Source organism: Trachypithecus francoisi, unplaced genomic scaffold (genome assembly GCF_009764315.1).
Source record: "Trachypithecus francoisi isolate TF-2019V2 unplaced genomic scaffold, Tfra_2.0 Contig00992, whole genome shotgun sequence".
Classification (NCBI taxonomy): Eukaryota; Metazoa; Chordata; class Mammalia; order Primates; family Cercopithecidae; genus Trachypithecus; species Trachypithecus francoisi.
Genome location: NW_022681054.1, coordinates 19548 through 43013, shown reverse-complemented (window position 1 = coordinate 43013; position 23466 = coordinate 19548). Strand labels below are relative to the sequence as shown.

The window sequence follows — 23466 nt, the reverse complement described above, 5'->3', positions numbered from 1 at the left end:
CGCCCACATCACCCTCCAATCCTTGTTAGGTAACAGTCTTCAAATCCAGTAAAAACTAGAGGAAGAGGAATGCAAACACTCTCAGCGAATCCGCCCTTCAGAGCCTGCTGCGTTAATTAGTAAACCTGTTTCTGAAGCGTTATCACATCTCGTTACTGGTTCAGAACCTACAACCACATAGTATTTTCTAAAGGGAAGTCACTGTTCAAAAATGCATCCGGCAGTTGCTCCAAGGTCGAACCGTGTGTGCATGACTGTGTGTGTGTGCGCATGCAAGGAGGCCACGGTGCACGCCGGCCTGTGCACGTGTGCATGTACATGAGCCGCAGGACTTTCCAGAAGCAGGGCTGCTGTGAGATCGACCTGGGACTTCTTCAGTCGCTCCCTATCAAACATCCTAGGGACCTTCGGTTTAACGTGGAGCTGAGGCTGCGGGTCCAGGGCAGACTCCAGGCAGCACGCCTCCCTCACCCAGGGCAGTGACACTAGCAGGTCCCCAGAGAAAAGGAGCTGAAGCCTTCAGGCTGTCACGTTTCAGGCTCATGTCACCATTTGCCACCAAAGTCTTGACTTTTTTTTTTTTTTTTAGACTGAGTCTCACTCTGTCGCCCAGGCTGGAGTGCAGTGGCATGATCTTGGCTCACGTTGGCAACCTCCACCTTGCAGGTTCAAGTGATTCTCCTGCCTCAGCCTCCCGAGTAGCTGGGATTACAGGTGCCTGCCACTACACCTAGCTAATTTTTGCATTTTTAGTAGAGACGGGGTTCACCATCTTGGCCAGGCTGGTCTTGAACTAACCTCATGATCCACCTGCCCTGGCCTCCCAAACTGCTGGGATTACAGGTGTGAGCCACCACACCCAGCCCAAAGTCTTGGTTTTTTACGTATCTGTAAGTACGTTTGTGGGCACATTTTAAATACGTCATGTTAAACACGAACCTGGAGATCATACAGGAAGCACACATGATCTATCAAACCTGCGTTCAGAAACCACTACCCACAATGGCTTCAAGAATCACAACTCCTGCCAGGGCTGGGGGTACCACAATGCCCCTTCAGGCAGGTCGGAGCACACAAGAACCTGAGACATCTCTGACCTGCCTCCAGACAGGGAGCGGTCTGACAGCAGGAAGTGGGGGTCTCTCCAGCCCACCCCAAGGCTGCCGTGGGCCAGGAGGAACAGGCAGGTACCACAGGAGCACCCAGGAAGTGGCGAAGGGGAGACGTCCCCCTTGCCCAAGCCACGTCTGGAAAGCAAGTGGAACCCAGGCTGGGGAGGGCTGAAGATCCACAGAGCGGCGGCCTGGACCCCATGCGGAGAAGCCAGGAGACCACACAGCAAGGGGGGCAGAGGTGGGACCCTGTGCCCCACAGTCCGCGGCGCCAAGGGAGGAAGGTGGGCAGGGCCCACAGGCCCAAGGAGACACAGCTTCACACGCGCAGGTACAGCCAGCTCCTGACTCAGCCCTGCCCAGAGAGAACCTCAGGAACAGCCCCCACCTCGCTGGCCCGAGCCCTGCAGGCCCTGCCTTCCCTAGGCCGCCAGGTGGAACATGGGGGGCCGACACCCCGTGGCGTCTCAGGTTGTGGAAGGCAGCTGCTGGGCCTCCAGAATTCATGCTCGGGTGATGCTAAAACCCGGGGCCAAGGCAAAACGCGGCGTCAGAGCAGCAGAAGTAAGGACGTGTGGCACAAAGGCCGGGCCTGGAGCGGTCTTGTTTCCTTTCCGGTTCAGCTGAGAACCCTCCCAAAACCTTCCCTCAGGCCATGCAGAGGCAACGTCCCCCAAATAGACCCAAGACTCGTCCAGCCAGGCATGGGGTCAGGCTGGCTGGTGTTCTAGTGGCAAACGCCTTCTGTGTTCCAGTGGGAAAACCACCCGACGGTCACTCTGAAAAGTGGATGAACCGGATGAACCGGGCGTGGGGAGGGCTGAAGCTCACCCATGCAGGATGGCGGGCAGCAGGGGTGGGGCCAGCCCCATCCCCTCCCCATCCCCCCAGAGCCCACCCTGTCCCTCCCCATCCTCCCAGGGCCAGGCCGGGGCCTCAACGCAGAGACTCTCCGGGGGTGCCCCAGAGCTCATTAACGTAACTGCAACGGGAAACAAGCAACCACACGCTCCCTCACTCCGAGCCAACCGGGCCACGCCGCTGCTCCTGGTCCCCCTTCCTGACGAGGATGCACAGGGTCTCAGCGGTCCGGCACTTGAAGCTGGCTGACCTCACTGCCCACTTCCTCCGCAGAGACTGCTCCACCTCCCTCAGCCTCAGGACCCCATCTAAGCCCTCACAACGTGCCAGCTGTGCGGGTTACCCATCTTCTGCCTGGCCCTCCCGGCAGGGACAGAGGCCAAGCCTCCCACGGCCTGACGGGGAGATGGGGTGCCTGTGACATCCTGTCCCCAGCCACACCTGAGGTTTATAGAAGCAGAAGGAAGGCCAGGTGATCGCACGGGGGCTTGGTGCTCAGCCAGGGGGCAGGGCAAACTCAAAGGTAGAACACTTGCACCTCCCGGGATCCCTGAGACACATTCCCTGGGACCGGGGACAATGCCTCCTGCCAAGCCCAGAGCCCCTGCGAGCAGCCCTCTCAGGCCTCGCCAGGCCAAGGCCACACACGGCCAGCTCCTCATGAGAGGTGCCAGGAGGCCACCACGTGGGGTCCTGATCCGTTGAGAACCTCACCCCGAGGCTGTGGTGACACTCAGGAGGGTACAGGCCTGGCACCCAGGCACCTCCCACAGATCTCCAGGTCGCAAGCTCGGCACCCGGGCACTGCCCACAGGATCTCCAGCTGTGGGGTGGCTGGGGACCCCACACTCTGCCGGACCAGGCCCACGTCCAGCCAGGGAGCCCACACACAACGCCTGCCCTGAGACCCACTTTCTCTCTGGGAGCATCCTTGCCTTTCAGGTCCCATACCGAAGCCCTCAGGGCTGCCACTGCCCAACTCAACAGTGAGGGAGCCTGTTCCAGCCATGGACACGCTCTCGGGCCTCCACGCACCCTCACCCGGGAAACCCCAGCAACCCCGTGGTCTTGATTCACTGTAATCACACCAACCCGGGCAGCTCAATCCCCACGTGCACCCCACACCCCACCCCAACCTGTCCCTGCCTCACACCCATGCCAACACCCCACACCTGTACCCATGCCACACACCTCTACCTACAACCCACACCTATAACTGCAACCCACACCTAATACACCCCATACCCATGCCCATGCCCTACACCTATACCTACAACCCGCACCTGCACCCCACACCCAACCCGTACCTACACCTCACGTCCATACCCAAATAACATTCCCTCCAAATCACACCTCTACCTACAACCCACACTCATAAATGCAGCCTACACCTAATATGCCTCACACCCATACCCATGTCCCACACGAGCACCTACAGCACACACCTGTACCTGCCTGCCACACCCATGCCTACAACCCACACCTGCACCCCATACCCCACACTCCAACCCATACCTACACTTCATATCTGTACCTACGTCCCACACCCATATCTACACTGCACACCCATAATTATAATCCACACCCATGCCTAGAACCCACACCTGCACCCCATACCCCACACCCCTAACCCATACCTACACCCCACACCTGTGCCTACAACACACACCCCTACCTACAACCCACACCCGTAACTGCAACCCACACCTGTAACCCTGACCTGTACCTGCATCTCACCCCCTACCACCACCCCACACCTGCAACAAGCCCTCCTACCTTCACCTATAACCGGCAACTGAACCTACGCCCCACAGGACCCCTGGCCCTCACACCAAACCTGCAAATACTCACAGGAAAACCCTAAAGGGGGCGCTATGGTCCCTGGGCACCCATTCTCAAACACAAAACATGTCAGCCCCTGTCTTCCAGGCTGTTTCCCAAACATAACAAATCCAAGAACAACATTCCCTCCAAATCATAGCCTCAGCATCTGTGACGGAGACCAGACCCAAGCACAGTGTGGGGGCCCAGGGGGGTCCTCAGTGAGGAGCGGGCACCGGGGGGGTCCTCAGTGAGGAGCGGGCCTGGGTATTGAAGGTGTGAGGGACGAGAGTTTTCTGCTGCTGCTGCAGCAAGCCGATCTGTTTTTATTACAATGTGGTTTCCATCCAGGACCTTGATTGAGCCCGTGGGAATTGTGCTGCTTACATCGTGCCCTATCCCTGGCGGTCACGGGGGTGTCCCAGCACGCACTGGTGCAGGGCGCCCAGGCATGGTCTATGGTTCCGAACATCAGCCTGGCCAGCCTTCTACCACATACCTCAGAGGCCAGAGGCCATGCTGGGGCCAGTGGGGAGAGACCGAGGACAGTGTCCAAGGCAGCCCCCACACCACCTTCCCTGCCCCACCAGACCTGCCCTGACCCTGGGCCAGGCTGGCTGCCCTGCACTCCTCCTGGCGTGGTGGGCCGAGCCTGCTCTGCTCTGTGTGGCCAGGCACTCGGACATCACTCCCACTGGAAGGTTCTGCCTCAATGGCCCTGAAGGAGCAGCTCCCAACCCCGTGCTGGGTAGGTGCCGGCAAGAGGGTCCCGGCTGCCCCTCACGTGGCCCACACAAGCTCATCTGCTCCAACACGAGGTCGAGGGGCCAAGGCCTATAAACCTGACTATTTTTTAACCGGCAGCTTCACAGGTCAACATGGGAAATGCACAGCCAGTCACACAGGCGTTTGATTTTTACCAAATCTGCAGCCACGTGGTGCCTCTGGAGCAGTGATGCTTCCATGGCGGCAACCCCGGCCTACCTCATGCCCTCCGTGGACTGGTGGCGGTGGTTGCGGTAAAGCTGCGGCACGCCCAGCATGGCTTCGGTCAGCACGGCCAGGAAGCCCAGGGTCTCCACAAACAGGGTGGAGTCGATGGACAGGTAGGTGATGTAGCCTGCCACGCCCGTGAAGGCCAGGACGCACTGCACATAGTCCGAGAAGCTGCTCCACTGCCAGAAGTGGTGGGGGTCGAAGTCTAGGGCGAGAGGGAGAAGCGGCCTCAGCACAACTTAGGGTCCAGGGGAGGGGTCAAGGTCAGTGAGGACAGAGGGGAACCAAGCAAGAGATCAGGGTCAGAGGAGGAGAGACAGGAACTGAGGGAGAGGTCAAGGGCAGAGGAGAGACGGGAACCAAGAAAGAGATCAGGGTCAGTGAGGACAGACGGGAACCGAGCAAGAGATCAGAGTCAGAGGAGGAGAGACGGGAACTTGGGAACTGAGTAAGAGGTCAGGGTCAGTGAGGAGAGACGGGAACCGAGGGAGAGGTCAAGGTCAGGGAGGAGAGACGGGGACCCAGTGAGAGCTCAAGGTCAGGGAGATGGGAACCCAGCGAGAGGTCAGGGTCAGAGGAGCCATGTAATCTTGATCACACTCCCCGAAAGAGCCTTGGTACAAATATTAACTCAACGTAAAAGATGCTGACATCAGGACAGGTGCAGTGGGCACCTACAGTCCCAGCTATTCGGGGGCCGAGGAGGGAGAATCACTTGAGTCCAGGAGTTGAGGCCAGCTTAGGCAACAAGAGATACTTGTCTCTTTAAAAAAAAAAAAAAAAAGCTAAAATTCTTCAAATTAATCTTAATCTCTGAGAAGCGGCACAGTGCAGGGAGTACCCTGCACTGGAATCTGATGCCTGGGTTGGGGCGCAGCCCCCCTCGGGTTAACTACGGTCTCCTGTTCCTCAGACGTTACCGGGAAGAGACAGGGACCACCCCTAGGACATTCTGGGGATTCAACAAGTTGACCTTGAGTTCTACAACACGCCTCAAGCAGTGAGGCTCAGTAAATCCATACCATATCCCTCCTGCACGATGTCATTTGCTAGATGATGTATTCTGTAGAAAATATACTCATAAGCACTCACAGAAATTAGCAAATTAAAGGAGGCAGGTGGACACGTGCAGTCCGGGGGACACAGCTGCAGGGAAAAGGTGAATGGAGACAAACCTGCCAAGAAGCCTGCAAGGTGTGTGATGTGCCTGCACTTGACCTGTCCTTACAGCACCAGGGCCAGGGCACGGGCTGCACAGGTGGGGTGATGGGAGGTGGTGAAGTCAAGGGAGTTGGGGGTGCTGAGGGGTGAGGTTAGAGGGACTGGGGGGGTTGGAGTGTGGTGAGGTTAGGGGGGCTTGGGGGCATCAGAGGGCAGAGAGGCCAGGGGTGTGGGGGGCTGGCTGCCTGTGGGGCTGGCAGTGCAGTGAGGGCAGGGCAGGGGTGGCCAGGCTGTGCACCTTCTCCCCGTCCCCCTGGACCCTAGATCTGTGTCCCACTTCCTGCTCCACACTCCCTCCCTCTGAGTGAGACACTGCTCAGCATCCAAGCTGGAAAGGGGCTGCACAGGAGGCAAGGCCAGAGGAAGGATGGGCATGGTATGCGGCACCTCCCAGAACACAGCAGGGCGCGGGCTCACGTGTATTTCATGAAGAAACCCAGCTGCAGTGAGGGGGGCTGAGCAGGATACTATGGACAGGGGGCCACGGACGGGCGGGTGGTGGATAGGTGGGTGGTGGATGGACAGGCAGGGAGACTGTGAGTGGGCAGGCGGTGGACAGGTGGGCTATGGACAGGTGGGTGGTGGATGGGCTTTGGACGGGTGGGTGGCGGATGGGCAGGCCATGGACGGGCAGGCAGGGGGGCTGTGGACAGGTGGGGTCATGGATGGGCAGGTGGTGGACGGGAGGGTGAGGGTTTAAGAGACTTGGGAAAACCACGTCTAAGGTCCATCTGTGGGAGACCTTTCTATTTTAGTTTCCCTAGAAAGGAGTCAATCGGCAAATGACTAACAGAAAATCCTCACTAAACAGTTTCTGAGAAAAGAATGAACCTGGACACTTACCTTATACCATATACGAAATTTAACTCAAAACGGATAAAAAAACTAAAAATAAGACCTGAAACTAAAACTCTTAGAAGAAAACATGAGGAAACACTTCAAGACATTGGATTTGTCAATGAATTTTTACCTGTAACACCAAAAACACAGGAAACAAAAGAAAAATAAAAGATAAACTAGACTTCATCAAAATCTACAACACGGCCAGGTGCAGTGGCTCACACCTGTCATCCCAGCACCTTGGGAGGATGAGGTGGGAGAATCACTTGAGTCCAGGAGGTCTTGAATATAGTGAGATTCCATCTTTACAAAAACATAAAAAATTAGCAGGGCGTGGTGGTGCGCACCTGTGATCCCAGCTATTTGGGAGGCTGAAGCAGGAGGATCCCTTGAGCCCAAGAGTTCAAGGCTGTAGTGAGCCATGGCTGTGCCACTGCACTCCAGCCTGGGTGACAGAGTGGGGCCTGGTCTCAAAAAAAAAAAAAAAAGGCACTGGCGAGCTTGATCGCATACCCCAAACACCCTCGATTCGTGCATTTACCACTCACAGGCCGGTGGAGGGGCTCCCGAAGGTGGCAGAGGGACAGCAGGGTGAGAGGCACGAAGCAAGGCCGCTGAGATTGTGCGGGTTGCAGGTGAGGGCAGATTTCCAAACAGAACGTGGCCTGGTGCACGGTGGAATATCACTCAGCCACAAAAAGGAAGAAAGGGCAGATTCATGCAACAACACGGATGGACCCTGAAACAGGACACCAAGTGACAGAAGCCAGACGCAGGAACCACACGCTAGTGAGTCTGTTCCTATGAAGTGTCCAGCACAGGCGAGTGCACAGACAGCAAACGAGCAGCTGTTGGGGCTGGGGGAAGACGGAACTCGGGAAAAAGAAGAAAACTGGTTCAAAGGGGTTTCTTTGGGCGTGATGAAAGGCTCCCTAATGAGACAGTGGTGATGGCTGCACAACTCTGTAAATACACTAAAAACCACCAAATTGTGTACTTTTAAATGGTGATAAAATGGTGAATTTTATGTTATGTAAATTATATCTCTAATTTTAACAACAAAATAAAAAATTTTAACGTATATCATTTGTCTTATATCAAAAGATGCAGTTATAAGTATCTACTTATTTTATTAATAAGTATCTACTTATTAGTAAATACTTATTCAGCATTTCCTTTTTTTTTTTTTTTGACACGGAGTCTCGCCCTGTCGCCCAGGCTGGAGTGCTGTGGCCGGATCTCAGCTCACTGCAAGCTCCGCCTCCCAGGTTCACGCCATTCTCCTGCCTCAGCCTCCCGAGTAGCTGGGACTACAGGTGCCTGCCACCTCACCCGGATAGTTTTTTGTATTTTTTAGTAGAGACGGGGTTTCACCGGGTTAGCCAGGATGGTCTCGATCTCCTGACCTCGTGATCCACCCATCTCGGCCTCCCAAAGTGCTGGGATTACAGGCTTGAGCCACCGCACCGGCCTTATTCAGCATTTTCTGATGCTGAAGTGGAAAACAGTTCCTTCAACTCCAAGTTTGGGAATTAAGGTGCTGTCATTTGTATCCAAGACAATTTGAAGTAAATTTAGCAGCCATCTACCATTAGCTGTCAGCTCACATGAGCTGGGGAATTGGAGCAGGTGGCGGGGAGGAGCTGGGTAAGGAACACGTTGGCTGAAGCTGACCTGGGGTGGCTCAGACAGTGGGAAATGAGATCTCTAAGTTCAGTCTGGAGAAGTCGGAGGACACGGGAGACACCTCGTGGACACGGAGACTCCAGATCTGTCAGGTGGAAAAGAACATTTTCCACACTTCTGAGAGATTCCTGTGTCAGGAGATTTTCATTAATAGTTTTTTAAATCGGCGAATAAAGAAGAGAGAGGCCCCTGGCAGTCCTCCCAGAAGAGCTGGCCCTATCCTGAGGGACCTGGGAGGGGAGGGCACTCCCCTTTCCAAAGCAGCCAGGCCCCTGCACTACTGAGTCCGACAGAAATCCAAGAGGGCAGGTGGCTGTGGGAGAGGAGGGGCTCTGAGAACAAGAACAAAAGGGCAAGAACGCAATTAGGACGCACACCCATGGCCACGCAAGGTGCTGAGAGAACAGCTGACAGTCGGCAGTGCAGACTCACACACTGTGACTTCCTGAGATGTGTTTCTAGATAGCGGTACCAAAGATAAGGCTTGAAAACGAGGCATTTAATGCTGAACAAATGTTTCCAGGCCTGGGGGGCTCACCAGAGGCCCACCCTGGCATGCACTGAGCTCTTGGGACCCTCAGCTGCCTGCAGGGAACAGCTGATCCTCAGAACCTTCCATCGCACGGGCGCGGCTGCCCTCAACTCACAGACAGATCTCTTCTGGCACCCCCACGGGGAGCCCCGTGGGAACAGACCAGCTCTCAGTCTCCATCAGTCCAACTGCTCCTGGATTAAAAAGCAATTTTACCACTTGGGGAATGTGCACCAGGAGACTGTCTCCTAATGGACAAGGAAGATCCGATTTCTTGTCAGATCATGTTTTCATGTCTACAGGAGCACATGAGAGAGCCTGGTGTAAGAGGATCTGACAGCCAACGTCCAAGGCATTGAAGCAAGAGCAACTCCATCATGAACAGGGGCTGGGTAAGATGAGGCTGAGGCCCGCTGGGCTGCGTTCCCAGACGGTCAGGCATTCTTTTTTTTTGAGACGGAGTCTCGCTCTGTCGCCCAGGCTGGAGTGCAGTGGCCGGATCTCAGCTCACTGCAAGCTCCGCCTCCCGGGTTTACGCCATTCTCCTGCCTCAGCCTCCCGAGTAGCTGGGACTACAGGCGCCCGCCACCTCGCCCGGCTTAGTTTTTTGTATTTTTTAGTAGAGACGGGGTTTCACCGTGTTAGCCAGGATGGTCTCGATCTCCTGACCTCGTGATCCACCTGTCTCGGCCTCCCAAAGTGCTGGGATTACAGGCTTGAGCCACCGCGCCCGGCCCAGGCATTCTTAATCACAGGATGAGACAGGAGGTCGGCACAAGATACAGGTCATAAAGACCTTGCCGATAAAGCAGCTGGCAGTAAAGAAGCCGGCTAAAACCCACCAAAACCAAGATGGCCACGAGAGTGACCTCTGGTCGTCCTCACTGCTGCACTCCCACCAGCGCCATGACAGTTTACAGATGCTGTGGCAACATCAGGAAGTTACCCTATACAGTCTAAAAAGGGGAGCATGAATATTCCACCGCTTGTTAGCATACCATCAAGAAATCACCATAAAAATGGGCGACCAGCAGCCTTTGGGGTGCTCTGCCTACGAAGGAGCCATTCTCTTATTCCTTTGCCTCCCTAATAAACCTGCTTTCACTTTATGGACTCGCCTCAAATTCTTTCTTGCACGAGACCCAAGAGTCCTCTTCTGGGGTCTGGGTGGGGAGCCCTTTCCAGTAACAAACGTGAGAGGGAAAGAGAACACTAGAGAGCTTCCTGTTGGGACTGGGACGGCTGGAGGGCATCACAGCACTGGTTTCGAACACTGAACGGAGAACTGCCATGCAGCATGAAGCTGGGCGCATCAGACCCCTGCAGGCACCCACAGGACTCACAGATCACACACTCGGTTGGTGCTCACAGGACGTGAACGGCGTCTCAGTAACACTGAGCTCCACCCCAGAGCCACAGGGTGACTTTCACAGGGCCACGGAGCCTCCTGGGCCACACTGCTCAGGGACATTCTGGAGGGGAGGAAATTGCTTTTTTTTTTTTTTTCAGGGTTCTTGCATGAATTCTAATTGAGACATACATTCAGAATTATAGCACTCATAGTGATAGTTTTCAGAAGACTATAACAACTTCTTTGCTACTTAAGGAGTACAGACGGTGCAGCTGCTTACCTGAATGACTTCTTAAATAAGTGGCTACCACCACTCTAGTTTTCCTAGTTGTAGCTCTGTTACAGGTTACTGACCACAAGTGTTGGCGAAGGAACTTTTTTTTTTTTTTTTTGAGACAGAGTCTCGCTCTGTCGCCCAGGCTGGAGTGCGGTGGCGCGATCTCAGCTCACTGTAAGCTCCGCCTCCCGGGTTCATGCCATTCTCCTGCCTCAGCCTCCCGAGTAGCTGGGACTACAGGCGCCGCCATCACGTCTGGCTAATTTTTTGTATTTTTAGTAGAGACGGGGTTTCACCGTGTTAGCCAGGATGGTCTCAATCTCCTGACCTCATGATCCGCCTGCCTCGGCCTCCCAAAGTGCTGGGATTACAGGCGTGAGCCACCGCACCCGGCCAGTAACTGTTCTTTTAAGCACTTTGGTGCTCCCTGGAGTGACGGCCAGTCCCAGCAACTAAGCTGTATCACGCTCCCACTTTAACTTTGTGACTGTTTCAATATTTTTAAAAATACAAATCGACTCTCCATGAAAAAACAAAACAACCTCCCACTTCCTTCAAATCCCTGGTCCAGGCTCACCTGGCCTCCTGCGAGCTGCCCTTCCAGGCAGGTACCAGCCCCACCTGCTATGTCTGCTTCTCCACCCCACGCGAGCTGAGCAGGCAGAGCCTGTCCTTGGAAACGGCCCAGCCACCTGGGAGTGGAGCGAACAGGCACCACCCAGGCCCGGAGCTGCAAGCAGGGCTCAGCAGGACCCCGGGCGGGCACACAGGGGCTCATCAGGGGGACTTGAGGGGCACAGGCTACAGTCGGGAGAGCACAGACAGGAGGCCCCCGAGGCCACCAGGGCCCACTTTTACTTTATCCTAAGGATCAGCCACACCACCTGCTGCAGAATGAGTATGAATGCCCTTCTTAGCCTTCGAGACCGGCACTGGCCTCGCTGACCCCCTCTAATCCCACCACCTGTGCAGCAGACGGCAACAGGCACAGGGAGATGGCATAGCTGGGGCCAGGGGACGACGCGGAGACACCCACACCAGAGACCCTCGGAGAGTGACAGAGCCCCCGCCCCAACCCCGGGAGTGACAGAGCCCCCGCCCCAACCCCGGGAGTGACAGAGCCCCCGCCCCAACCCCGGGAGTGACAGAGCCCCCGCCCCAACCCCGGGAGTGACAGGGCCCCCGCCCCAACCCCGGGAGTGACAGGGCCCCCGCCCCAACCCCGGGAGTGACAGAGCCCCCGCCCCAACCCCGGTGAGTGGGACAGACAGCGTGGGGACTGAGCACGTCCAGGGCCAGAGCGGGAAGTGAGGAGCCGTGCTGGCTTCCAAAGAGGACCCTGGGAAACAAACACCCTCCCACTCGGTAAGAACAAATCAAGCAACAGCCAAGACAGGCGTCCACGGCCGAACCCAAGGCTGCACAGACAGACAAGCGCTCGCCGCCACACTGCCCCAACAGCTGCCGAGACTCACATTCCTGCAGTCACCTCAGCCAGAGCCAGGGAGGCCCTGGGAGAGAGGAGCCAGATGGGCCCTGTCGGGCGGCCTGGCCTGCTCTCAGCCTCCTCTCATTTTCAGGAGCCTTTTACCCCCTTTATCCTAATTGGCATCTCCGGGCCCCTCATTTGCTCAGAGTCTGCTCAGCGGGGCACCCAACGGTGGACAGGTGAGAGAGGTGAGGGGCTGGGCTGTCACTGCAGCCAAGGGAGCCATGGCCCTCCAGCCTGAATGGCCTCTGCTCGAAATCAGGACACAAACACATCGTCATACACAGCAGAAACAGCCCAGAAAGGCCCCAGCCCAGATGGCACTGGAATAAACCTTTTCCCCAAGTCACTTTAAAATGAAAGTTTTGGGCTACCCACTTCTAAAGAGGCCTTCCGGACAGTTCCAGGCGCCCCTCCGCGACACATCCCACACAGGACGCTCGGCTGCTGTGTTTACTCAATGCAGCCGTTGAACAAAAACACAAGAGTGTTGCCCTCCCAGCCTGAAACATTCTTCATACTTCCAGCCATCAGGGTTTCAGCCAGGTCAGAAACAACAGAGACGGTGCAAGGTTCTCCACAGACCCTCTCCAGCAAAGTCACTGCGATGGTGAACATTACAAACAGCACCCACTTCAAGTCCCTAACATGTCTTAGGGACACATGGCGAATGGAGAAAAACTTACCCAAGAAAACCACCTAAGTGGCAGCAGGAACAGCACCTTGTGACACTTGAGTCACAATCTGCTTCCCCATCCCTGTGTGACAAAAGCTCTCCTCCCAGCAGGCAACTGAGAAGATGGGCTCCCTCTTCCCCAGTACCACTGCAGCCATGGCAGGCGCCCAAGCTCTTCATCGCCTACTCAGTTCCTGTCTCCCCAGGCTCCCTTCCTCCACTCAGCCCCCACCCATGGCGCAGGGGCAAAGGACACTGAGCATCCCTTGTCCCTGCCTCAGCTTGCTCACTGGGAGAGGTTCCACACAAGCAGGGGCAAACTAAGAAGACCAGAGGCAACAACCCACTTCCCGTGCACCACTCAGAGCAGAGCTGTCACCCTCAGAGGTCCAGAGGTTCTGTCCTGGCGATGGCGGTATCAGGATAGAGAGCTCCATAGCTCTCCCTAGAGGGACGCCCTACTTAGAGCAGGTGCAAGTTCAAGTGTAAGGATGCTAACAAAAACAACAGAGACCTCGGCAGCCAGCAACTAAGAGGAGCTAGAAGCTCCATGACGAGCTCAAAGTTTATCAAACAGAACCAGAAAGGACAGCCAAGAGAAGCCCTCCTGGGGACTGAACCACCACCAAACAGTGGCCTCAACAGCCACCCTGCTCAGCTGTGGGGAATACATCCCCCAGGGCATCATCAAATCAGCTGGCAGCCACCAATGAGGCCAACAGCTGGTCTGACCACCAGAAGCTTAACAGGAAGATCAGGGAGGGTCACGGCCAGCCAGAACCACCACACCTGAGAGAGAGAGGTCCAGAGACTGCACTAGTCCAGCCAAATCACAAAACAAACAAGCAAACAGTAAGTCATCCTTCCCCCAAGTGGGGGAATCCGTATCCACAGCTGCTACTATAGTTTACCTAAAATGTCCAGCTTGCAATAACAAAACAAAATGAGTTATACAAAGAAACAGAAGAGGAAAAAAATAAGCAGGACACAAACTGCTTTTGAAGAGGCACAAGTGTTGGACTCAGTAGAAAAAGACTTTAAGATAACTATTATAAATATGTTCAAATAACTAAAGGGATCCATGCATAAAGAATTAAAAGAAAATATGACAACAATTGATCACACAACGATTATCAATAAAGAGACAGAAATTCTAAAAAAAAAAAAAAAAAACCAAGTGGAAATTCCGATGTTGCAAAGCACAACTGAAATTTTAAAACTCACTATAAGGCTCAACAATAGATTGAGCTGGCAGAAGAATCAGTGAATTCAAAGAAAGCTCAATAAAGATTATGCAACCTAAAGAACAAACGGAAAATAGAATTAAGAAAAAAGAACACAGTCTCAGAGAAAGGTGGGACGACAGGAAAGGGCACTGGCACATGCAGAATGGGTGAGCTTGAGGAGGGGAGAGAGGGGAGCAGAAAAAAATATTCAAGGAGATAATGACTTTTGAAAACTTCCAAATACGATGAAAATATTAATCTACACACCCAACAAGCTCCACAAATTGCAAGCCTGATAAAGAGATCCACACCCTGACACATCACAGTCTAAATAATGAATGCCAAAAAGCAAAGACAGAATCTTGAAAGTAGTAGCAAGAGAAAAATAATTTATCACTTACAAGGAAACCCCAATAAGATTAACAGCTGACTTCTCATCAGAAACAATGGAGTCCAGAGGGCAGTGGAATAACATATTCAAAGCACTGAAAAGAAAAAAAAATCATCAACTAAGATTCTTATATCTAGTAAAACGTTTTTTAAAAAATAAGGGGAAAATAAAGATTCCCAGATAAACAAGAACTGAGAGAATCTGTTGCTAGTAGGCACACCTTACAGAAAACAAGTTTTTCATGCTGAAAACAAGTTAACATCAGAAGCAATTCAAATCCACATTAAAAAAGAGTATATAAAGACGATGATGTCAGTTATTATAAAAGGTGATATCGGTGCACATTTCTTCTCCTTTCCTCTCTTAGTTGACTTAAAATGTAACTGCATAAAACAATATGCATCGTATTGTTTGGGGGCCTTTACCCTAAAGAAATGTAACATAACTGACAATAGTATCAATAGCACAAATGAGATGGATGGGATCAAAACTGTATTAGAGACAGAAAATGACTGTAGATGGCACTCAGTCTCAGAAAGAAATAAAAGGAACTACAAATGGTAAATAAGGTTAATAAAATAACTCCATATGTTTGTTCTCCTTTCTTCTCTCAAGTTCTTTTTTATTTTTTGAGATGGAGTCTCGCTCTGCCGCCCAGGCTGGAGTGCAGTGGCGCGATCTCGGCTCATCACAAGCTCCGCCTCCCAGGTTCACACCATTCTCCTGCCTCAGCCTCCTGAGTAGCTGGGACTACATGTGCCTGCCACCACGCCCAGCTAATTTTTTTGTAATTTTTTAATAGAGATGGGGTTTCACCACGTTAGCCAGGATGGTCTTGATCTCCTGACCTCGTGATCCGCCCGCCTCAGCCTCCCAAAGTGCTGGGATTAAAGGCGTGAGCCACTGCGCCCAGCCTCCAGTTCTTGAATGACATAAAATGTATATAAAGGAACAATCAGAAAAATATATTGCTAGGTTGTAATATATGCAGACATAATATGTATAATAATCATACCATTTAAAAAGGGAGGACGAAATCGAACCATGTAGGAGTAAGGTTCCTGTCACTGGAATTAAGTTAGTATAAATTTGAAGTAGATTCTAATAAGTTAAGATGCATGTTGTAAGCCTTCAAGTAACTACTAAGAAAATAATTCAGAAAACATTATTTAAAGAAATTAAAATGTGACATTAGAAAATATTTACTTAATACAAAAGGAAGCTGTAAAGGAGCAACAGCTAAGGGGAAAAGGCATGGGATATATATACAGAAAACAAAAAGTAAAGTAGCAGATGTAAATCTGAACATATAACATTAAGTGTGAATGAAATAATCAAATCAGAGGGCAGAATTGCCAGAATGGATTTTTTTAAAGATCCATTGTATGTATATGGAAGACTCATTTGAAATTCAAAGATGTAAGAAAGTTAAAAGTAAAACAATGGAAAGAATATATCGAATGGCAACCACAGGAGATGTGCATGTGATGACACTAACATCAGAAGAGACAGACATCAAAACAGAAAATACGCATATACGTCCCTAACAAACAACAAAGCCCCAAAATACATCAGGCAAAAACTGACAGAAGTGAAAAGAGAAAAAGATAATTCAAAAACACTTACAGACTTCCATACCTACATTTAGTAATGGACGTAACAACTACACAGAAGAACAATAAAGAAATTGTAGACTTGACCTAACAGACAACCCTCCACCTTTACCCAACCACAGCAAAATGGACATCAAATATTCTCCAAGATAGATCATATGCTAGGCCGTAAGATGTGCCTCTATTTAAAAGTACTGGAATCTGGCTGGGCGTGGTGGCTCATGCCTGTAATTCTAGTTCTTTGGGAGGCTGAAGTGGGTGGGTCACCTGCGCTCAGGAGTTCGAGACTAGCTTGGTCAACATGGTGAAACGCTGTCTCTATAAAAAATACAAAAAATTGGCCAGGTGCAGTGGCACGCACCTGTAGTCCCAGCTACTCGGGAGGCTGAGACACGGGAATTGCCTGAACCCAGGAGGCAGAGGTTGCAGTGAGCCCAAGTCACACCACAGCCAACAGAGCAAGATTCTGTCTCCAAAAATTTTAAAAAAATAAATAAAAGTACTGGAATAAAACAGAGTATATTCTACAACTATAATGGAAATAAATTTGAAATCAATAACAGAAGACATTTTGGGGTATTCACAAATATGTGGAAGTTAGCACATTCCTAAATAATAAAAGGGTCAAAGAAGAAACCTTGGAGTAAATTTTAAAATACTTTAAGGTGCATGAAAACAAAAACACAACACACCAAAGTATAGGACGCAGGTAAAGCACCTGCTTAGAGAGAAATTATGGCTGCCAATAACTACATTATAAAGGAAGAAAGAAAAAAAATCAACGATCTAACCTCCACCTTAAGAAAAAGGTAAATTAAACCCAAAGCAAGCATAAGGAAAGAAAGAATATTAGAGTGAAATAAAGTAGAAAACAGAAAAGCAATAAAGAAAATCAACAAAACCAAAAATTGGTTCTTTGATGGGTAATGTGGATATGTTGTGTTAAAAAAAGGAAGAAAGAAAGGAAAAAGAAACACCTTTTAAAAAGTTGGTTATTTGACAAGAACAAAAAATTGACAAATTTTTAGCTAGACTGACCAGAAAAAGAAAGGAAAGGAGGGGATCAAATTACTTAAGTCAGGAATAAAAGAGGAACCATTACTGATGACTTTCCAGAAATACAAAGGATTCTAAGGGAATACTAAGAAAAATTATATGTCAACAAATTAGATAACTTAGGTGAAATGGAAAAATTTCAATACAAACTACCAAAACTGACTTGCAAAGAAACAAAAAATCTGAATAGACTTATAACAAGAGATCAAATTCGTAATTTTAAAACTTTCCACAAAGAAAAGCCCAAGCCCAGATGGCTTCACTGGATAACTCTAAAAATATTTAAAGAGGAATTAGTATCAACCCTTTGCAAACTCTAAAAAGACAGAAAAGGAGGGGAACATTTCCCAACTTATTTTATAGGTCAGTATTATCCTAGTACTAAATCTAGACAAAGTCATCACAAGAAAACTACAGACCATTATCTTTTATGAATACAGATACAAAAAATCCCCAATACAATACTAGCAAATAAAATCCAGCAACAGATAAAAAGTGTTAGACACCATGACCACATGAATTTATCCCAAGAATGCAAGGTTGGTTCAACACACAAAAATCCATTAAGGTAGTACATCATCACAGTGCAATAAAAAACAAAACCCACATGGTCATCTCAACAGACACAGAAAAGCATTTGGCAAACTCTAACTCTTATTATAAAAACACCCAACAAATTCAAATAAAAGGAACTGCCTTAACCTAATGAAGGGCAACTATGGAAAATCCATTGACTAACATCATACTTAGTGGTGAAAGATGGAATGCTTTCTCACTAAAATGAAGAATAAGATAGGTACATCCACTCTCACTGCTTATAACCAGGATAATTAAACAATAAAAAGAAATAAAAGCAACTAAATTGGTAAGGAAGAATTAAAACCAACTCTATTTGCAAATGACAGAATCATATATAGAGAATCTACTAAACAACTCTTAGAACAAACCAGTTCAGCAGAATTGCATGACGCAAGATCAACATGCAATGATCAATTACATTTCTATAAAGTAGCAATGAACAAGCAGAACTGAAATTAAGAAAACATTTCCATTTACAATAGCATCAAAAAGGATAAAATACTTTGGAATAAATTTAACAAAGTCCAAAATTTGTCATCTAAAATTTTCTCCTCCCTTCCTGTCTCCCTCCCTCTTCCCCTTCCCGCCCCCATCTCCCCACACACAGAAGAACATGGACAGGCTTCTAAGAACTACTTCATGCTTGAAAACAGCAGAGCTAGGGGTTGATTAGTTTGCTGTAGACTCGGCCACATTTGGTAAAGATGACGCACGCACATGCACAGATGGAAGCAATGACAGGAGGAAGTACAGCCGCAGGAATGAGGCGAAAGGAACGCGCTGCGGGCGGTGCACGCACAGGGTACATACCCAGGAAGGATCGCCTGGGGGCGACCTTGACTTCTTCATCCTTGCTATCTGCAGCCACACGTTAAAAAGGGAGACAGAAACAGAAAGGGGAAAAAGACAGAAACAGACTGGTTTTAACGCAGGTAAATAGCTGTGTTCTCAGAACTTTTTGCATTTCTTTAAAAAAAAAAAAAACTAGAACAGAAAGGTCACAAGACTTTGGTTTTGTGCCTTAGAAAATCCACTTTCTGAACTATTTTTCTGCAAACCTAACCTCTTCCAATATCATAAAAAAGTGAATGGGGAGAATGGGAGAAAAATTGAGCCAAAAATTAAAAGTTACCACATTTCCATTTAATCTCTCAGGAGAAAGGCAGCACGGAATCCACCACAAGCATGCTGTGCCGATAGAAAGCAGCCAGACAGATCCTGCTCCCCTTTTCCTAGAAACTCGGCTGTATGCAAGCTTCAGTTGCAATACAGCTGCCCCAGGTCAAAACCCTTCAGAAGACTGCCTGATAAAGCTGTTTCAGAGTACACTCTGCTGTAAAAGGATGGCTGGTTCCACATGTGCACTTGACAAGCACCTCTGCACAGACACAGAGACACATGGACAATGTGACAGGGACCCAGCACCCTCCAGGGCCCAGCACCTGCAATGACAGGTTATGAGCCAACCTCCCCATCTGCGCAGCCCCAGGACAAGACAGCAGCCAAGGTCCTGGAAAACAGTGTGGCCTCTAGGTGGCTCCTGGGAAGCCCTATGGGGTTTGGGATTGAAAACGGTTGATAAACAAGAGACTCAATTGAGTCCTGGGATCAGAAAGCAGAAGTGGGATCAAAGGTTGTGTGTTGCCTGCTCCAGGCAACGTAGACTTAAAATGGAAATTTTGCAAGTGAACAGCTAAAAGCAAATACGAGATGACCTCTGACCTCTGCCCTCTGCTACTTGGACTTAGGGTGTTGTTCCACTCACAAGGCAGGAACTGCAATATTTCTACCAAATGTGAGGGTTTTATAAACCAACGCAGCACACAAAGTGCAGTCTCCTCTCCTCCCCCAGGCTCCCCCACACTGCCTCTTGGATTCTATGTCCCTCAGCTCATCCCATCTGTTGCTTTGATTTAGACAATATCCCTCTCCACTGGTGCCTCTTTTCAAGACCAAGATCCGCAAGGGATGGGAGGGAGGGAGGGACCACCCAAGGCAGGACTGCTCGGTCTACACTGTTTCCCTTCTCACATCCAGGTGTGACTGTGAACAGGCAAGGGTGGGAGGCAGTCAGCTGGCAGGCTGGGGAAGAAGGCATGGTTCAGGCTGCAGAGGCTGGACCCTACCACACCTGGCTGTGTCCTGGGCACACCCTCAAGCCACCTGGGCTCCTTGCCTGGAAAGCAGTGTGATCAGATCCATGTTTGTGTAGCACAGAATGCAAAGAGTTCTGACACTGAGAGAGCTGCCAGGAACATTTTCAACAGTCACACATTTCCACAAATCTGCTGAACACATCCTCCATGGAGACCAGACAAAAGGAGGGCCCAGCAACCTCTTCCTTTTCCTCGGAGGTGGTGTCAGTGTCTTCTCCCCTTGATCACAGGTGGGCTTGTGACCGCTCCAGTCCACAGAAGCAATGCTGTGATTTCCAAGATTTAGGTCATAAAAAAGATACAGCTTCCACCTGCTTTCCCAAGAAGCTCCTCCTTGGGACCTGGCCATGTTGTGAGGAAGCCCAGGTCTCATGAGGCCGCCTTGGTGGATGTCCCAGCAGAGCCCGGGTGGAGGTCCCAGGAGATGGCCAGCACCAGCCATGCCAAAGAGTGAATGAGGGAGAGAGAGACAAGGCAAGAGAATGAGCTTCAAGGGCTGCAGCCCTAGCCTTTGAGCTCCCCAGATTGAGGACAGCAGAGACCAGCTCTTCTTGCCAAGTTCCACCCAAAATGCACTCATGAGCAAAATAATTGTTGTCCTTCCAAGTCCTAAGATCTGGGGTAACTTGTGGAGTAGCCAAAGAGACTGGAACAAGAGAGACAGGACAAGTCCACAGGACTGGCAGGAAGGAGGATGGCTGGGCCACAGAGGCTATCACCTGCTTCCTGGGACTTTGGTCCATGTCACGACTGGAGACTGCTTCTGTCAGCACATGAAGAAAGGTTTGCACCATACCCTGTCGGTACAGCGTGTATGGGGGAGTGCAGGGGTGATAGTGACAGGGAGGTGCCAGCCAGCCTGGGACCGGGGAAGAGCACATGATCACAGTGGCCCAGGCAAGCCCACAATGGGAGGAGGTACACAGGCAGATACAGGGATTCCTAATGTGACATCCAAGAATCTCCATAAACCCCTGAAAATGCATGCAAGATGGCACATGACCCCTACATACAACACATTTTCCAGTTTTCTTGAGCTATAACTAACTCACCTGTTTAAAGTGTACAATTCAATGGTTTTTAGGATACCCACAGTTGTGCAAACACCATCACTATCTAATTTTAGGACATCTTCAGCACCCCAAAAAAACACCCTCGACTAACCAGCAGCCACTCCTCTCCCTGGCCTCCAGCCTAGAACTCTGAGTGTTGAGATTTGGGAGAAATGTGAAGTAAATTAAACCATCTGACTTTGAGCTACAGACAATTATTTCTCAAATAACCCCTAAGAGGAACTTAAAAGGAAAAAAGTACATGATAAAACAAAGTTAAACTTTTTAAAAGCAAATATTTAAAATGAAACAAATGACCCCATGTATCCAGTTGCTGGTGCACCCTTGACAAGGTGCGTTTGTTTCCCGGTGACATAACATGCAGCAGTGACCTGACCTCTGTCCCCAGCGGGAAGTGCCCTGAGGATGTGCAATCCTGAGCATATAAACCCTCACCCCCAATAAAACAAACGTTTTCAGTCACCAGGAGGCTGGTGCCGGCATGGTGACCCTCAGACCGCCGCACACAGAGAGGACTAAGGGAGGCATGAGGATGCCACATTCCATTATTTGTGGGGTCCTTGAGGAAGGGAGTTGGTACAGGGCAGAAGGGAGGCAGACCTCAGGCTAAGCAACGCGGCCAGGCCTAGAGGTTTGAAGTAAAAGGGGAAGAATTGGGGTCCACTCATGAAGTATTTCACCAAAACACACTCCCTAGCTCCATCCACTGAAAAAGCCAAAAACTCAACCTGTAGGCCAACCCTCGCGCATGCCCAGGCTGTGGTCTCCAAACACTGTGTCCCAGACGCCAGCGCTCCTTGGAGAAACGACGGGTTCTAGGTCTGGGGCAGGAGACGCAGCTGCCACACGAGTACCTTGTTATACCAGATCCTGTGTAGAGACCCCTCCTGCTGGGTGGAAAGGGCCCAGCAGCACCTGACGCGGCTCCCTGGCCTGAGGGAAGAACTGTGTGTGATAACAAGTGTGATAATCCAGTAACCACCAACGTCCACTTCACGTGTTCAGAATGACTCAGAAACATGCACTCATCACTGCAAGATGCTAGGGAACCAACTTTGAAAACTGGTAAAGAGAGAGACCTGCATTTCCTTTATAAATCACACCTGTGGACAGCTGAACAATGGGTACCAGCCCGTTTCTCTCGCAGAGGGGCTCCAGCTAACAGACGACAAACATCCTGCAGCCCTGACGAGCTCCCGGCCTCAGCCTGAGCCCCCCAGTGGCCGCTGACCACACACACCTCCTATGGAATGGGGCAACCATCCTGCGAAACACAAGAATCAAACCTGGATCGGATCGGGCCTCGGGGTCCACTGCTTTTTTAAAATGCCCTTTCACAGAAAAAGTCAAGGACAGAACCCCTTTTCCTTGTCTACACTCCAAGGACATAAAGACAGGAGGAAACACCAGGAGTGCCATCTCCACTGCGGGGCTTCCCAAAACTCAGCCTGCAGGAGTAGTCAGCAATCTTGTCAAGATGCCGCTAATACAGACCACGGGCAAAGTCGAGAGGAGTTAAGTTAAAAACCTACGGATTTTTAAACAACAAAAACTGCCAGGCACAAGGGCTCACCCTGTAACTCTAATGCTTTGGGAGGCTGAGGTGGGAGGATCGCTTGGCTAGAGCCCAGGAATTCAAGGCAATAATGAGCTCTGATACCACCACGGCACTCCAGCCTGGGCAACAGAGTGAGACCCTGTCTCGAAAAAAAAAAGAAAAGAAAAACCTGCAGGAAGGAGACCTGAATGCAACTATGGGTCCCATCACCCTCAGGGCTCTATACCACCCTACTTACTTGGTAAACACTTGAAATTCTCCATAATGCAAAGTGAACGGTAAAAAGAAATAATCCAGCACACGAGACAGGTGTGCTCTCACTCCCAACCGCAGTCAGCCACGGCCTGGCCAAAGAGGCTCAGCTCTGCCCGGGGGTGGCACCGCGCTGGTGCCGGCCCTGCCTTCCTCAGGCTGGGCACTCAGGGCCCTGTGGGTCACCTCCCTCCCGTGATGAGGGAGATGGGAGATGAGGGAGATGACGGAGTGATCAGGCCCCAACCCTGACTCACAACGAAAAAGGGCGTGGAAAACGTCTCAGTGGAATGAGGGTTTCTTTTTAAAGTCTGGTCATAATTTTGAAAATTATGCCAATTTTGTGAAAGGAGACTGTAGAAGAAAAAAGGAAGAGACGTGGAAGCATGCCACGGCATTCAAAGTAGTCACCTCTGGAGGGTGGGGTGGAAGCTGTTTTTTTGTTTTGTTTTGTTTTGTTTTGTTTTCTGAGGCGGAGTCTCGCTCTGTCGCCCAGTCTGGAGTGCAGTGGCCGGATCTCAGCTCACTGCAAGCTCCGCCTCCCGGGTTCACGCCATTCTCCTGCCTCAGCCTCCCGAGTAGCTGGGACTACAGGCGCTCGCCACCTCGCCCGGCTAGTTTTTTGTATTTTTTTTTAGTAGAGACGGGGTTTCACCGGGTTAGCCAGGATGGTCTTGATCTCCTGACCTCGTGATCCACC

The 23466-nt window shown here is 50.7% G+C and overlaps 1 protein-coding gene across 6 annotated transcripts in view; it reads right to left on the bottom strand.

Moving 5' to 3' along the window:
- Window positions 1-3619: 3619 nt before the first annotated feature.
- LOC117090308 (solute carrier family 66 member 2-like) overlaps window positions 3620-23466 on the bottom strand; it is a 33639-nt gene continuing 13792 nt past the window's right edge. The window contains exons 3-5 of one of the 6 annotated variants that reach the window (XM_033222508.1): window positions 18538-18591; window positions 8526-8622; window positions 3620-4995 (exon numbers count right to left, since the gene is read on the bottom strand). In XM_033222508.1, the coding sequence (XP_033078399.1) occupies window positions 4692-4995; window positions 8526-8622; window positions 18538-18591 (455 nt within the window). In that variant the 3' untranslated portion in view covers window positions 3620-4691. The remainder of the gene's footprint in view (window positions 4996-8525; window positions 8623-18537; window positions 18592-23466) is intronic. The other 5 variants (XM_033222474.1, XM_033222466.1, XM_033222480.1 and 2 more) reach the window with 5 other exon arrangements.